This window comes from Antennarius striatus, chromosome 18, assembly GCF_040054535.1.
Source record: "Antennarius striatus isolate MH-2024 chromosome 18, ASM4005453v1, whole genome shotgun sequence".
NCBI lineage: Eukaryota > Metazoa > Chordata > Actinopteri > Lophiiformes > Antennariidae > Antennarius > Antennarius striatus.
This window is the reverse complement of record NC_090793.1, coordinates 17,555,836-17,571,525: the sequence shown is the minus strand read 5'-3', so window position 1 is coordinate 17,571,525 and position 15,690 is coordinate 17,555,836. Positions and strand designations below refer to the sequence as shown.

The 15,690-nt window shown below is 42.1% G+C and overlaps 1 protein-coding gene across 2 annotated transcripts; it reads right to left on the bottom strand.

Moving 5' to 3' along the window:
- Nucleotides 1-2,848: 2,848 nt before the first annotated feature.
- On the bottom strand, nt 2,849-13,980 carry osgn1 (oxidative stress induced growth inhibitor 1). 2 transcript variants are annotated; one of them, XM_068341556.1, is made up of 8 exons: nt 13,841-13,980; nt 10,592-10,650; nt 8,864-9,000; nt 8,580-8,771; nt 7,103-7,194; nt 5,812-6,011; nt 5,383-5,726; nt 2,849-5,089 (listed from the first exon to the last, which is right to left on the bottom strand). In XM_068341556.1, exons 2-8 carry the CDS (start codon nt 10,647-10,649, stop codon nt 4,565-4,567), a joined length of 1,548 nt encoding a protein of 515 aa, XP_068197657.1. In that variant the 5' UTR covers nt 10,650; nt 13,841-13,980; the 3' UTR covers nt 2,849-4,564. The 2 variants fall into 2 exon arrangements, with proteins under 2 accessions (XP_068197657.1, XP_068197656.1); XM_068341555.1 differs by having other exon boundaries at nt 13,845-13,980.
- Nucleotides 13,981-15,690: the final 1,710 nt, after the last annotated feature.

Sequence of the window (15,690 nt, the reverse complement as noted above, 5' to 3'; positions counted from 1 at the left end):
AGAATACATTTACGTTAAATAATAATCTATTACTTCATTTTCTTTTATACCCTTTTTACTTTAGTTTGGTATTTGTCTTGTTAGTTTTGTATATGTCTGTTAGTGTAATGTATATCTTGTGGTATTTCCTGTCCTGTGTTGTCAGTATTTCTTTTTGCTCTTGGTGTTAATCCAGTATTTATATCTATCTATCTATGTGTCTGTCTGTCCGTCTGTCCGTCCGTCCGTCCGTCCGTCTGTCCGTCAGTCCGTCTGTCACAGACAGACGGACAGCACATCTCCCTTGTTCTTAAAAATGGGCACCATCTTCTCACTATCTAAGATCCTGTTGAACAATCCAGTCAGAAACTCTACTACTACCTCTCCTAGACACTTCCACAGGTATATCATCAGCACCGACTGCCTTTCCACTCTTCATCCTCTTCAATGCCCTCCTGACTTCATCCTGAATAATCTTTGCTACTTCCTGCAGACGTCTTGAAGACAGATCGCCCAGCCATCGGTGGCTCGAGTCCTGCTCCCGCCATGGCATCCTTCGGAGTGTGAGCAGAGTGTGAGCCACTGCCCTTTAGCGAGGCACCCCCCCTACAAGCCCCTAGTCACTAGGGGCTAGTGTGTTGTGTTCAGGGGCCTGTACTTAACAATGTATGTCTATGTATGCATGTGACTGTAAAGAGTGTAATGCGAGAGTGAAAAAGATAATTTCCCCATAGGGGATTATTAAAGTTGACTTTCTATCTTTCTTGCTTTCTAGTCTTTGTTCTCTCTCAATTTCCTTGTTCATCAACTCTTCAAAGTACTCTTTCCATCTTCCATCTCTATCCTTAATGTCCTGACCAATTGAAAAAAAAAACGGCGAATATAGCGGTGGTAATCTGAGGATGACTGACAGTAACGCTTAGAAATGGATGCAGTATTTGCTTTGAGGATGTTGATAGAGAAGTATAGAGAAGGCCAGAGGGAGCTGCATTGTGTTTTTGTAGATCTGGAGAAAGCTTATGACAGGGTGTCCAGAGAGGAACTGTGGTATTGTATGAGGAAGTCTTGAGTGTCAGAGAAGTATGTTAGAGCGGTGCAGGACATGTATGAGGACTGTAAGACAGTGGTGAGGTGTGCTGTAGGTGTGACAGAGGAGTTCAAGGTGGAGGTGGGACTGCATCAGGGATCAGCTCTGAGCCCCTTCTTGTTGCTATGGTGATGGACAGGCTGACAGACGAGGTTAGACAGGAATCTCCATGGACTATGATGTTTGTAGATGACATTGTGATCTGTAGTGAGAGCAGGGAACAGGTGGAGGAGAAGCTAGAGAGGTGGAGGTTTGTCCTGGAAAGGAGAGGAATGAAGGTTAGCCGCAGTAAGACAGAGTACATGTGTGTGAATGAGAGGGACCCAAGGGGAAGAGTGAGGTTACAGGGAGAAGAGATCAAGAAGGTGGAGGATTTTAAGTACTTAGGGTCAACAGTCCAGAGCAATGGAGAGTGTGGAAAAGAGGTGAAGAAGCGTGTACAGGCAGGATGGTGGAGAAAAGTGTCAGGTGTGATGTGTGATAGAAGAGTTTCAGCTAAAATGAAAGGAAAGGTGTACAAAACTGTGGTGAGACCAGCGATGTTGTTTGGTCTAGAGACGGTGTCACTGAGGAAAAGACAGGAGACAGAGCTGGAGGTAGCAGAGATGAAGATGCTGAGGTTCTCTCTGGGAGTGACCAGGAAGGATAGGATCAGGAATGAGTACATCAGAGGGACAGCACATGTTAGACGTTTTGGAGATTAAGTCAGAGAGGCCAGACTGAGATGGTTTGGACATGTCCAGAGGAGAAATAGTGAATATATTGACAGAAGGATGCTGAGTTTTGAACTGCCAGGCAGGAGGCCTAGAGGAAGACCAAAGAGGAGGTTTATGGATGTAGTGAAAGAGGACATGAAGGTAGTTGGTGTGAGAGAAGAGGATTTAGAAGACGGGGTTAGATGGAGGCAATTGATTCACTGTGGCGACCCCTGAAGGGAAAAGCTGAAAGGAGATGAAGAAGAAAAACATAGAAATGAATATGTATTAATTTCTATTTTTAGTTCTCATAATTGATTACAAATTTTCCTGTGGTGTAGTATTTTTAATACCATAAGCTTGATTTTAATGAGTAACAACCCCCCCCCCCCTCCAAAAAAAAAATGTTTGAATTTCAATGTGAATTGTTTGTGGCTTTTATTCTGAAAGTCTTTGTATTTCCGGTTATGCTGAGTTTGCCTCACTGATTGGACAGTGAGCCTTTGTTGCGTGGCAGGGCGGAGCTTCAGGCAGTTACAAGAAACAAAACATACCGGAGCAGACCGAAACCGAAAACCTCACTGAAACTGTTAGCAAAAACCAAATCAAATAGCACAAAGAGAGAATATTAAAATAACTAGCAATAATGTATTATTTATTAAACACCATTAAGTAGAAAAGCCGTGGGGAGAATGACGGAGTGGGAAAGACTGTGTTGCTGAGTACTGTCGTTACACCTGTGGGCCACCTTTCCTGCAGGGGTACAGCATTCTCTATAAAAACATCACCAGAGTTTATCTGGTCTTCTGGCATGTTTAAAATTAGTTAGGCATCACTTAAGATATTAAAAAAAATAGAGAATGACATGCACCTGTGAAAAAAAGAATGCTCCTTGATGTGGGTCTACAAGTAAAATTTCCAATCTCCATCCAATTTGTCAAATTTCTACTGTTTTGTGATGAAACAGTGTAGAAATAAGGTTTGAATGGAGCTGCATTGTCTTCATAGCTCAACTAAAAGACCGTATGTACTGACAAGTGACTTGTGGAACACCAAGAACAGATTTCACCAGGCTCATGATTGGTAAAATTATCCTTTAATTGAACCCTACAGAAAAACCAATATGGAATACACAGATTTCACCATGACCATAGACAGAAAGGTATTTTGATGTACAAGATATCCTGTTCTCTCAAACAGGTAAAGGTTTTTACTTTATAAAAGGACAGTGTAATTGAAGCAGATGTAGGGACACTGCAGACTCCTCTGGTCTAACAGCAAGGTTAAAATGTACTGACGGAAAAATGCCAGTGTATGTAATAATAATAATTTACAGAAAAGGCAGGTTCTTATGAACGTAACACATGCTACAAAAACACAGAGCCTAGGCCCTGAACTAATGTCTGTTCTAAGAGTACAACTCATACATTCATCTAAAAGAATTGTGGAATAGAAAGAAGATGAATTAAAAAATATATATTGCTTTGTAGGAAGCAACAGAGTGCATCTTAACACAGGAAAAAAAAAGCACCAAAGACCAGACATGTAATATACAAACACACAGCAGGAAGTAATTTCTGACAGTGTAATATTGTAAAATTTATAAAAGTTAATTGAACATCATTTCTACAGTAAAATATATTAAACCATTTATTATTATTCCAATCACATACATTTAAAAAAGGCAGTTTGTGTCCATTTGGTCTCATATAAAGAGCAGTAATTAACCCAAAGTAGTAATTCAAGTAGTGAATCTGTTTGACTCCAAGAAATCAATCAATGCCTACAATAATCTCTTCACATACCCCCTCAAGGATTTACTGATTACCTGAGTGTTTTCAGTGGAAAAGCCTGAACATGTAAAAATACAGATATACAGATGTGAAGTCCCAGATAAATACACCCAGTACTTCACACTACAACTTATGAGGGTCTAATTTCAGATCATCTCAGACATACAATTAAAGAAAACATGCCAAGATATTGGAGGTGTTGAGCCACTGGCCCATCAGAGCGTTTAGTCTTCTGGCAAGCGAAACACCGTCGCCTCCTCTGACTTGTGACAACAGCTTTTATACTGAACTAAACACCAGTGTTCCACTTTAGGACGCTAGCGGTCCGCAAGGAGGTGGAGCAGGCTGCCATGTGATGTGATGTGATGTGGTACAAATATGTTGTGCAGCACATTCTACTCAATAACATGATACTAAAGATTTGTAGGTAAGCAGCTTTGGATCTGAGAACATTCTAAATGTCTGCTCTCCTTCATTAACTAATTCTAATGACTCCATCCCACTTGTCCTGTCCAGATCATTTACGTTGATTCAGTTGTCACTGCTGACAGATTCAAACATGATAGCAACGATTTCCCAAAACCTCTTATAGCTATTATTCGGAGTAAAAGCAAAGCAGTCTTTCCTGTCATCAGTGGGAGAAGTGCTGCCTCCTCATTTTCCCTCGGCTCCAGCTTGAATCATGGCTGATCTGGAGTTCTGTGGGCTTTTACAGATAACTTGACTTCATGATGTCTTTAGTCTACAGTAGGTTGTTTAATCTCACTGCAAGTTAGAGTTAGACAGACATAGATTTAGACAGAGCTATTTAGAGATAGATATGTGACCAGTGGCTTTTGTGTCTGCAGCAGGTCCTGTTTGAGCTACATGTGCTCGTTTGGACCAGGAAACCTTCTGTCTCCAAAAATCTGCCATGAAGCAAGAACAAAAAACCTGAACGTCCATTTGTATGGCGACCCGTCTGTCAACACATCTGTTCATCTATCCATGGTCATATCCATTCACTCTCGTCACCGTCCATTCTTTGATCTCTTGGAAAGGTCGCAAGCGATAGCTAGCGCTCCTCCTTTCAGGAACCTGACAAAGTTCTCGCCGACTATCGGCCCCATGGCGTACATGCCTGGACCCTCTGCTGCGATCACGTTATTTGTGAATGGGTCCACATGAATGGGGTTCCTCCGGCATGTGATTGTCTCATGGGGGTTGATGCCAAGTGGACGCCCATTCTCTTCCAGAAAAGAAAGATTAGGATGGGCACCAATCAGAACAAGCGCCTTAGAGACCTGGATCACAGTTTGTTGGCCAGAGGACGACTCTAGGATGCACTTCCTGTCGGGTTTGAAAGCTACAACCCTGTGGCGTGGGAAGCTCAGGTAACCGAGGTATGATGATGTGGGTGATGAGGTGTTAGTGGAGGAGGAGGGGGGACGGAGGGAGGAAGAAAGAGAAGGGGTGGAGAAGGTATGGAGGTTCTGAGCTTGGTCAGGAGGAGAAGGGCTCGGCCTGTACTGCTGCTGGGTCATCATTTGGTGAACCTGGGGAAATTAAGAACAATTGTCAGGGTGATTAACCAATAGCCAATAAATTCCCCAGTCAATGATGAAAATAAATACTTCAAATAATCAATAAAATGTTTGCCATTTTCAATAATTTCTCTATTTGACCTGAAGTCGTTTTCAGTTTACTTAAGGATCTTTACTGAACTCCACAGCTAGCTAAAGATAGTTTTTCATATGTCAACATTTGTGGATTTCCCAGTTTGGGATCAACAACGTTTATCAATTGATCTGGGAGACTGTCCAGTTTTGTTAAACCTTGCTCTTCTCACCTTGTGATACTCCGGATAGAGAAGCTTGGGCAGCTGGTTGAAGATGAGGCCGGGGTCTGTGACTGAGCGTCTGAGGACATGGTAAACAGGAGTGTTGAGATGGTGGGCAGTCAGTATGGCGTCGGCAGCTGTTAGCCCTGCCCCCACGATGAGCAGCGGATCTGAAGATTGGTCAAGCTCGCCACGAGCGATGGCCGCCTCCAGCTCCCAGAACGAGTGGCAAACAAAGGGCAGGGATTCACCCTCCACCCCGAGTCGGGCTGGGACGTCGTGGGTCCCTGTTGCCAACACTACGTTCTGCGTCAGGATGGAGAAAGGCACTTCCTCCGGTTCAGAAGAACCATCTGATAGGGAGAAAGAAACATGAGGTGTGTATGTGGCACTATTTTCAAGCTGTAACACAATTTTGAAGTTTGTTATAGACTGTACCTTCCACCACTTGGGCTTCTCTGCGCTGAAATCCCGACACCCTCCAATAGGACGGCGACCCCTCCTGGCCAACATGCTGTCTGGTCACAGAGGTAACAGTGGTTCCAGGTGCAAAGTTTTGCTCCAGACACATCTGGGAAATGTAGTGCTGATAGTAGGAGGCTATCTCTGCTGGTGTGGCGCGGTCATTTCGGACATTTCTTAGATAAAATAAGAAATAAAATGCCTTTATATACAAAATACAAAAAATAATATAAAAAACCCCAAAACAAAATATGGAGAAACACAAAATGACAAATCATTTTCAATAAGTACTCCAAAAAATTAAGAGTAAAAAAAGTAAATTCAGATTAATCATAAATTGACATTTTTCAAATAGTTTTTAATATGTTGTTCAAGTGGGAAGCTAAACAAGCTAACAACGACAGGGTATCAGCTACCATATAAACTTTTCTCAAGTGGTTAGCTAGTTATCAGCTTTTTGTTCAGGCCCTCGGGTTTGAAATGTCTTTCCAACATCATAATAATCATCATTTTCTGTGTAATTTTAATTTTAGATTAATATTTTCTTTTTTTTATGTGAAAAGTTTCAACCTTTCTTCCCTTATAACTATTTCATGACTTTATTTTACTTCAGCCATTGGTTATCGGGTCAATATCAATCATCTATAATTTCATAGCAGGGCTTACACCACCCTTTTGGCTAAGGCTGGATTGGCCTGGGAGCGGGATTTAAACCTATACCTACCTGAGGATCTGTAGGATATAGTCTTATAAGGCTGTATGTAGAGCTCACATGTTCAGAATATACAGACCTTAGTCCAAATTGTGACACACGTAGCAAATGCGTATGTTTTGGCTGTGTCCCAGCCTTGGAAAGTTTTGAATTGAAGTTTTCCAAACACTCTGACAGATACTAGAACACACAGCAGAGCCCGGGCCACTCACAGCTTTATTTGGTGTTACTGGAGAGGAGCAGCTGTCAAAACACATTGTTTTCCTTCCCTTCTGACACACAGACACACAGTGTGGCTGAAATAAAAAGGGAAGACTCTCCCGACACACTTGCACTGGCTAAGGGATCTATTAACCAGCCTTTCACTGGAGAAAATACGCCCTTCGTTATCACCTTGGCCCTTGACTTTGAGCAAACAATTTTGAAAGGTGCTGGGTGTTCCCTTAAGCTTACCAACTCTGATAACAGTCAATACTTTACAATTGGCTTTTATTTTTTGTTCTTAATTAATTCATGTGGCAATGTGAGTAAATTTGCTGTTTACTATTGACATACCTGCGTTTATCTCTCATCCAGTCCTTCAGTTTGAGTCCAGGAAGCTCCATCCAGTTAGCGAGACTCAGAGTTAGCATGGAGCCCTCCATAGCCTGGAATAGTCCACATAAAAAGAATGATTTAAAATTAAAAACTTGCTTTTAATACATCTTTAAAGGTAAAAATGTTAGAAACTTTAGCTGTTGGACTGCATTTAGTTTTCAAATGTCATCAAATGTTGACTACAAATTTCCCTTGGGGGATCAACACAGTTAAATTTTTTTTAAAAATATTAAAAATCTATGATCATGTCAGAAAACTCTGAGAAAGCCAAGTTTAATATGTAAGATATAACCTTTCTCTTTGAAAGGTGTTTAATTCTTGATACTCAGCTGTTCAAAGTACAGGTATTCCTCAAGACACAAACATTCGACTTACAAACATTCGTAGATACCAACATATACTATAAAGAATGTCCTTCTTCAAGTAAGAGGAAGGACATGGTAACCTGATGGTGTAATGAGGAAGTGCAGGACAGCATTGGACACCAGAGGTGAGCAAAGAAGAAGTGGGCAAGGTAGAAAATATAGAGGGAAGAAGGCATGAGTACAAGCAGATGTTCTGCAATGCAAAAAGAGTGCTGGCAAAGCTACATTAAGAGTTTTATGAAAGCCTGGACACTAAGTATGGAGAAAATGACTTGTACAGGTTGTGTAGGCTGGGAAGGATGCACACAGTAAGTTAAAGTGAAGACAGGCTGAGATGGGAATGTGCAGACTAGTGACGAGTGTGTTGAGAAAGTGAAAGGAGTATTATGAGCACATGATGAATGAGGAAAGAAAAAGAGACAGAAGTGGAAAATGTGGAAGCCGTAGATAAGGAAGAGAAAATAATCAGTAATCAGTGAAGTGAGGAAAGCACCGAAAAAGATGAATAAGAAGGCCATTGGTCCAGACAACATGCCTGTGAAAGTATGCAAATGTTTAGGTAAGAGGGCAGAAGGGTTTCTGACGAGAATGTGGAACTCAGTTCTAGAACATCCATACTGTTTATGCCAGAGGAATGGAGAAGGCGTGTGCTGATTGTCATACTCAAAAACAAAGGATAGGACCAGAGCTGTAGTAGCTACGGACAAACCCATTGGTCAGCCATAACATGAATATTTGGGGAAGAGCTGTGGAGGTTGGGTTCAGTGGAGAAGTGAAGATCACTAAGAAGGAAATTTTGCTTTGCTTTTACAACAGATGCAGTTTTTGCGTTGAGAGTGCTGACGGAGAAGTGCAGAGCAGCCTCGGATGAGTTGCATTTTGTCTTTTTAGCTTTGGAGAAAGCACATAATGAGAAGTGTGGTACTTTTTGAGGAAGTCAGGGGTCAGCGGATGCAAAGTATGCTTGGGTTGAGATGGTTAGGACATGTATGTGGGAGAGATGGCTGCTTTATGGGGAACATGACAGTGCAGATGTAGCGTCTATCAGCAGGCTAAATCTAGCTACCCACATGCCAGGCTCCTCCAGGGGGACCCTTCCCCAGCACCAGGTGAGAGATGGCGCGCTCCGCCTCAAATCGCCACTCCAAAGGAGACGTACAGTCCAATCCAAAGTCACTGTTGGGGAGCAGCAGCGAATCAAAGAGCACGGCCACGGGATTGGACGATCGCCCCTCTAACCCCTCACACAGGTACTCCAGATCCTGAAGAGACCAGATCAGAACACTCATGATGATTGAATCAACAGCTTTATTCACAAATATCCTGATTAGCGTGTATGTGCTGTTTGCGTTACCTGTTCCAGGAGCGGCAGGTGAGGCTGCTCGACCAGTTTGCTGTACAGCAGGGGGTTTGGGTGTGAGATCTCAGGTGACAGGTAGGGAGTGTAACCCGACAACAGGTATGACAGACAGATACCTGATGGGCCATTACCTAAGGAGCAGACATACAGAGGTGAGGGAGGTCGGTGTCAGTGGACGTGTCCGCGCTGCGTTAGCTAACAGAGCGACCGGTTTCCGGTTACACAGCACTCAAGTGTCGTGTTTTCGCAAAGGTGTTGCCCTGTGCGCTTTGTGTAACTCTGGTGTTCATGGTTACGCCTGCACCTATCAGGTAGGTTGTTTTCATTGTGCAGACAACAGAAAACTATACTCAGCAGTCACCAAGTAATCTTGATACCAAACTGACCGGCTTAAGCAGCATGACTCAGCAAGTTGAAATGCTGCAAATCTGCCAGTGCATGCTGCTTGTGACTCAGCAAAAAAAAAAAAAAAAATCACACAAATACACACAGATAAGGGGCAGTAAAACACAATCTCATTTTATCTAATGGCCATGATGACTAACAGGCCGTTGTTTTGCAGAAAATCCATTTGACCTCAAGGATAAAAATTTTAAATTCTTCATTCAAGCATTTGACCCCCCCCCCACACACCATTATCCCCTGATGCTATTACATATTCTTTCAAAATGTTATCGCTTCAATCTAATACAAACATGAACCAAAGGAACCTGAGGAAAATACAAACAACAGCTCCAAATTATTATTTTATTGAATAGGAAGATTATCCTAAATCAACAGTGAGAAAAAAATATTCACCCTAAAAACTAAGATCTAATCCAACTACATTAATCTGTGGTTACAGCTGGACTAGACGTACCTGATTACCATTAGTCCAGTGCCCCACAACCCTGCACCAGATGCTCCTACAACTAGAAAGGCAACTGTCTAAATCCTAATGACAAGAGTCAGTGAAATACCAGCAAGACATCTGCTAGCACCTGTAGGCCAAGAAGAAGAGGAAAATATCTGCACAGATTTGACAAAAAATTTGCTGAATAAACATCCCAAATGGATAAACAAGCGACTTATCCGGGATGTAGTCAGCGGGGGTAGGCTTCGGTTTAAACCCGGATAAGCAGCTGAAGACAAGACGATTACTGAGCGCCTCGTCTTCAAAAAAAATGAATGAATAAACATCTCAAGTTAACTTTCGTTCCTGGGCGGCCATCGCAGGTTTTAGCCCTGTCCTCCATCTTGTGCGATAGTTGTTGTCATTGGTGAAACTTTCACTGTCGAGACATTGCTAAGTACTACTTATAGGGTTTAGCACATGTACATACATGCAATTACTCAACATGCCTTCTCTTTCTGCGATGATTGCCAACACCTGAGGCAGCGTTCAAGTGACCTACATACGACTGTTAACGTGTCGTTAGCATGTTCTACTAGAAACATACTAAAGAAAACTCTTACTTGACATTCACTTTGTTCAATTTCTCCTTCAAATTTTTGTAGAATCACTACAGCCATATGAAAAAGAAAAAGAAATTATCTTAGGAGGGTCTGAACACTTGTTTGGGTGTCATATTAACTTTTCTTAACCATTAAATTTGTGGAAAGTGAACTCCTGAAGGAGAAGAGAGAAAAAAGGCCTAAATGAGATCAAATAGTTTCAGAATTTTAACAGTTTCTTTTCCATGCCGACTTCTCACTATAAGTTCACGTAACACCATTTCTTACCTATGATGACAACAGGCAGTACCTCTCCAGGGAGTATTTCTTTACCAGCAAGATCCATTCTGTCAGGAATGAGAAAAACAATATCAACATAAATATTACTTTTGGCAGCATAATAAAAAATATTATGATTGTTTCTGAAATAATTATCAGGCATGTGATCACCACTATTATCTCATCTGAGAAAATAGCTCAAGGGTGATTGAGTTAATAATTACAAAGTAAAATATAAGGTGGTGTATTTCCACTGACAGACAAATTCATGCATGACCTCATCGTTAAACACAGTAACATGACCTGTTAAATATTAACCGAAACATGTGAGTGACACACATTTAAACCTCATTCAATCATTAATATCATGCATTAATAATTATTTATGATGTTGAGGCTACAATCCTGCTAAATGCCTTCATGAGGTTGTTTTTCATACTAAAATATGCTATCCAAACAGATATGTCACATGTGAAATTTTCTGATCTACTTGATCAGAGGTCAAATTTTCAAATATTAAATACTTTCAAACGTACTTCCGCACTTTAACCCCGGCTGAATGTATGGGACTGTGGGGAAAGTTTAAGCAGCCGGCACAAGGAGTGAAGCTTCATACATATCAGGACAGTGACGGCAATCGTTCTCTGATCAATGAGTATGGCCAAAGGGCAAAAATGTGTCTAGTCATGCTTCGATAGGCCGAAAAAAACCTAGAACTGAAACAGCAGAAAAATTAATAAATAAACTTACTGAATAAAAGTAGGTAGAGGAACAGAAATAGAGAGGGAAAGAGGAGGGTAATGGATGGTTATGTAACAGCAGTACAGATGTTGGCATCCAGCCAAACCTAAAGCCAGCCGGCAGGCTGCACGCACACACCCACATACATATACACGCACACACATGCTTTTTTGTGTCTGAAACACTTTTTATATAAGTTATATCAATCAGGCTGATTCACAGCACAAAGTCACAGCCTCAGTTTCCGCACTGTTTTCCATTTTAGCACAATGGGGCCATGGAGTGTGTCGTCTCCCTCAGTCTGACAGACACAACAAAACATCATACCTACTAGTCCTGCACCACTAAACAACAATATGTGTTGATTTTCTAACAAATGATGGTTGACATGTAAATAATACAGTAGCTTAAATAAAACCTATTGTTCCCTTATATTCCGTCTTTATACAGTTTGTGTGTGTGCGTGTGTGTGTGTGGGGGGGGTGTTCTTCATTTTGTCTAAGAACCAATCAGAGGCTGTTATTTGAGAATGTGCTGTTAACCATTTTGCAAAAAAAAATAAACTAAACAGCATTGAATTATCAGGCATAATTGACCTACATCAGACTGATTGTATTAACTCTAAAGTGAACTCATATAGTGTATTTTTCTGTATATGGCTTTCAGTTTGGACACTGCTGATGTCAACTCAACACCTGCAAATCTCTTTCAGATCTTTTTAGCGCACAGCTGGAATAAGGGCAAGCTTCCAGAAACAAACAACATGTTATTCTTGTTTGGCTCCTCATATTTCTATATGAACATCTGAGACACACACCTACGTGACATGTTAGGCACGTCCACCACTGCTCTCCAAGCCACATTTACTGAGAGCTGCAGCTCAGTTTCACTCCTCACTTCAGTGTCAGTGGATTATCTGTTGTCGTGTTACCTCACATGTCTGTTTGTACAAAGAGTTTTATTTTATAGAGTGTCTGGATGTTTCTGATGGAACTTGCGTGTCCTGTATGCTTGCGATTAGTAATTTCAATGTGTGTTGCATATAAATGAAAATATTAAATAACAAAATATTAATGTGCATCTTTGTTTAAACATTGTCGTGAGAGACTGTTGGCCCCTGGACACATAAGACCATTAAATCAGGCCCTTTGTACAAAACATTTTGAAACCCCTGATATAGACCATATGAGGAGTGTCCTGAGATCGGTTCATCTGGCCTTGTTGCTGTAAATAAAATGATGCTGGCTTGATTTTAATAAGATAACAATGCATCTAGCTAAAAGGTGACAAGGAAACAGGTTAGTCTTGGATTTCCATCAGCATAAATCTCCAGGCTTCCTCAAATCAACACTTCATTTAGACAATTTAATTCTTCCTACCATCCAGTCTTCAATCTTTGACCCTAACAAAAGCAAACTGCTCCGGAATGCTCCATGTGGCCCTTGAAGTTAGCCTGTTAACGGTCAGACCACCTATCTTACCTAGTGAACAGCAGAACATTAGAGATGATATCATGTGGGAAGTCAACACAGGTTTTTCCTGTGTAGGGTGCATTTAGAGCTGTTCCCAACATAAAGACCCTGTATATTGGTTGAAATGCAAGCAAGTTTTAAGCTGGAGGAAATTAGAAAAACCAACCAGAGCTATAGCCAGTACAACCATTTGGAGTTGGCCAAAGAAAGAAACAATGGCGCACCGAGCAACAGATATCAAACTGGTTAAACCAGTCAAAACATGAAGTTATATAGGAAAAACCCCTCAAACAATAGTCGCGGAAGAAGCTTCAGGAACAAAAGTACAAGAGCAACCCCCCCCCAAAAAAGAAGGAAAACACTCATGAGCAAGAAGACTAGGTGTGAATTTGAAAGAAAAAAAAGGCAAGATTCAAAAGTTCTGGGCCAAGGTTTTATAAACTTATGTGACAAAAATGAATCTTTCTCAAAGTGATGCAAATGATTGCTCATTGTCCCAAATACACAAGCTCATCTATAAAACCTGGTGGAGGTAATGTTTAGCTTGGACTTGCAGGCTCTCTTGTGGGACGGGTTCATTGATTTCCACTGATGATGTCACACATAATGGCAGCAAAAAAATGAACTCAGAACTTACATTTTGTCTGAGAAGCCACCAAAATAATTGAGAGGTCCTTCATCATGCAGCAAGACAACGACCCAAAACACACCACCAAAACAACCAGGGAGTTCTGAGTTCACAGTTTTATACAAGCCACATCACTCTACAGATCTAAACCCGATTGCACTGATAGCCAGAGAACTGGGAGAATCCAGCGGGTTTTAAAGTGTCCCGGGATCCACGCTGGAGAGAAACCGGTCAGTGGAGAATCGACCCACCCACCTGATCCTCCGCGCATATTCCTAGACCCGCACGGTCTCCACGGAGCCCCGTTATGTACTCACTGCCGACTCAAGCGGAACACCCGAACCCGGCTAAACGCATCACGATAATGACGCAGCAATAATTAATTTAACAAACAAACAAACAATAAAAAAAACATACTCACGGGTGATTCGTGGGGATGCGACGCTGCGTCCTCTCGAAGCTAACGAAGCGTTGATGAATTGCCGTTTCCCTTCGTTCTTCTTCGGTCCCTCTGTGAGCCTTCCTTCCGGTCCTCGTCGAGGTCTTCCTCACACGTGGGACGGGGACCTTGTACCGCTAAAACCCGCAGTCGGCGGTAGTTGTACGGCGCTCAGCGCTGTCCGCGCGTCTGGCCAATCAGGAGACACTTTGCGCCCAAGTGACGCGTGCCTCTCTCCCCCTCCCATCCCTGTCACGAACAAAGATCGTCAAATAATTAGAGTGACTTGCCCTCAGGGGTTTGCAGAATATTTTAATTTTTCTTCTTTTATTGTTTCTGGCAAGGAGGGGGGAACAATTTATATTCTTAATACATGTACTAAAATTGAAAAATGTAATTCATTGCTTTTTTTTCCTTGCACAAGTTAAAGTGATGCAAAAATAGACAAGAGATTTTTCACATGACTGTAGGTTGAATAGAATGAAATATATAAAAACATTTCAAAAACAATGCTTAAAATGTAATAATCGACAAATACAGTTTTCACACTTGAATTTATTAATTTCAAATGTTAAGACTGTACTTTTCTAAGAACAGTAAATTAAACAACGTTTGTAACCCTGGATCTTGTCCTTTCAGTCATGACACAAAGCCCATGACCACAGGTGAGAGTCGGAATGTATATTGACCAGTAATTTGAGCGCTTCGTCTTTTGGCTCGGCTCCTTTGTGACCTCTGACCACAGACATGTGCAAACCAAGCCATGGCTTCAGTCATACAGGAACAGCTCTTAGCAAAGGACCTGAACCCCATACTCCCAAAGCACTCCCAACAAGATATGACAAAGGGATGTCTTCAAAGACTTCTCCAAACCCCCAAGCATAGTGTATATGGACTGGTTGGGCAAACTCCCTCAAATGCTTGAGCACTCGATGGAGAGTGTAGAGCTGGTCCAGTATTCTGTAACAGGATGAAAACCGCATTGTTGCTCCTGAATATGAAGTTTGACCCACTGGTCTAATCCTCCTTTCCAGTACCCTGGGATGGATTTCCCCAGTAGGCTGAGGAATGTGATCCCCCCATAGACGTAACACACCCTCCGGTCCTCCTTCTTGAAAAGGGGGACCGCCATCCCAGTCTGTCAAAGCAGAGGTACTGTCCCCAACCATTATTCAATGTTACAGAGATGACTCAACTAAGACAATCCCTGCACACTTGTAGACTTCAGGCACAGGTAATCCTCAATTTACGAACACCATTGGTTCTGAATAGCTGTTCGTCAGCTTAATTGTTCGTAAATTGTTGTTTATTAAATTTCAATCTATAACAGTGGGCAGCACAGTGGCGCATTGGGTAGCACTGTCACTGTCTGGGTTCAAGTCGGTGTTGTACACAGTTTGTATGTTCTCCCCGTGTCTGTGTAGATTCTCTCCAGGTTGTCCAACTTGTTTCCCTCTAAAATATGATTGACAGATTGGTTATATCAAACTTGCCCGAAGGTGAGTGTGTATGTGAATGGTTGTTTGTCAGTCAGTCATTTTCATGTTACCACCGCTACATTCGCTGCAGCGGGTCACGGGGAGCTGGAGCCTATCCCAGTGGCATAGGGCGTGAGGCGGGGGACACTCCGGGCACGACGCCAGTGCACCGCGGAGCCACACACAAAGACTTACAACCACGCACACACACGCTCACTCCTACAGGCAATTTGGGACCGGCCAATCAACCTGAAGCGCATGCTTTTGGAGGTGGGACGAAGCCGGAGAACCCGGAGAGAACCCATGCAGACACGGGGAGAGCATGCGAACTCCGCACAGAGTTCGCACAG

Coding starts and splice junctions, on each gene's coding strand:
- osgn1 (XM_068341556.1), bottom strand. CDS start 10,649: ATGGATCTTGCTGGTAAAGAAATACTCCCTGGAGAGGTACTGCCTGTT. Junction 9,001..10,591: donor ACTGCCTGTTGTCATCATAG/GTAAGAAATGGT, acceptor TCTGCTCCTTAG/GTAATGGCCCATCAGGTATC. Junction 7,195..8,579: donor CCCCTGGAGGAGCCTGGCAT/GTGGGTAGCTAG, acceptor GGACTATTCCAG/GCTATGGAGGGCTCCATGCT.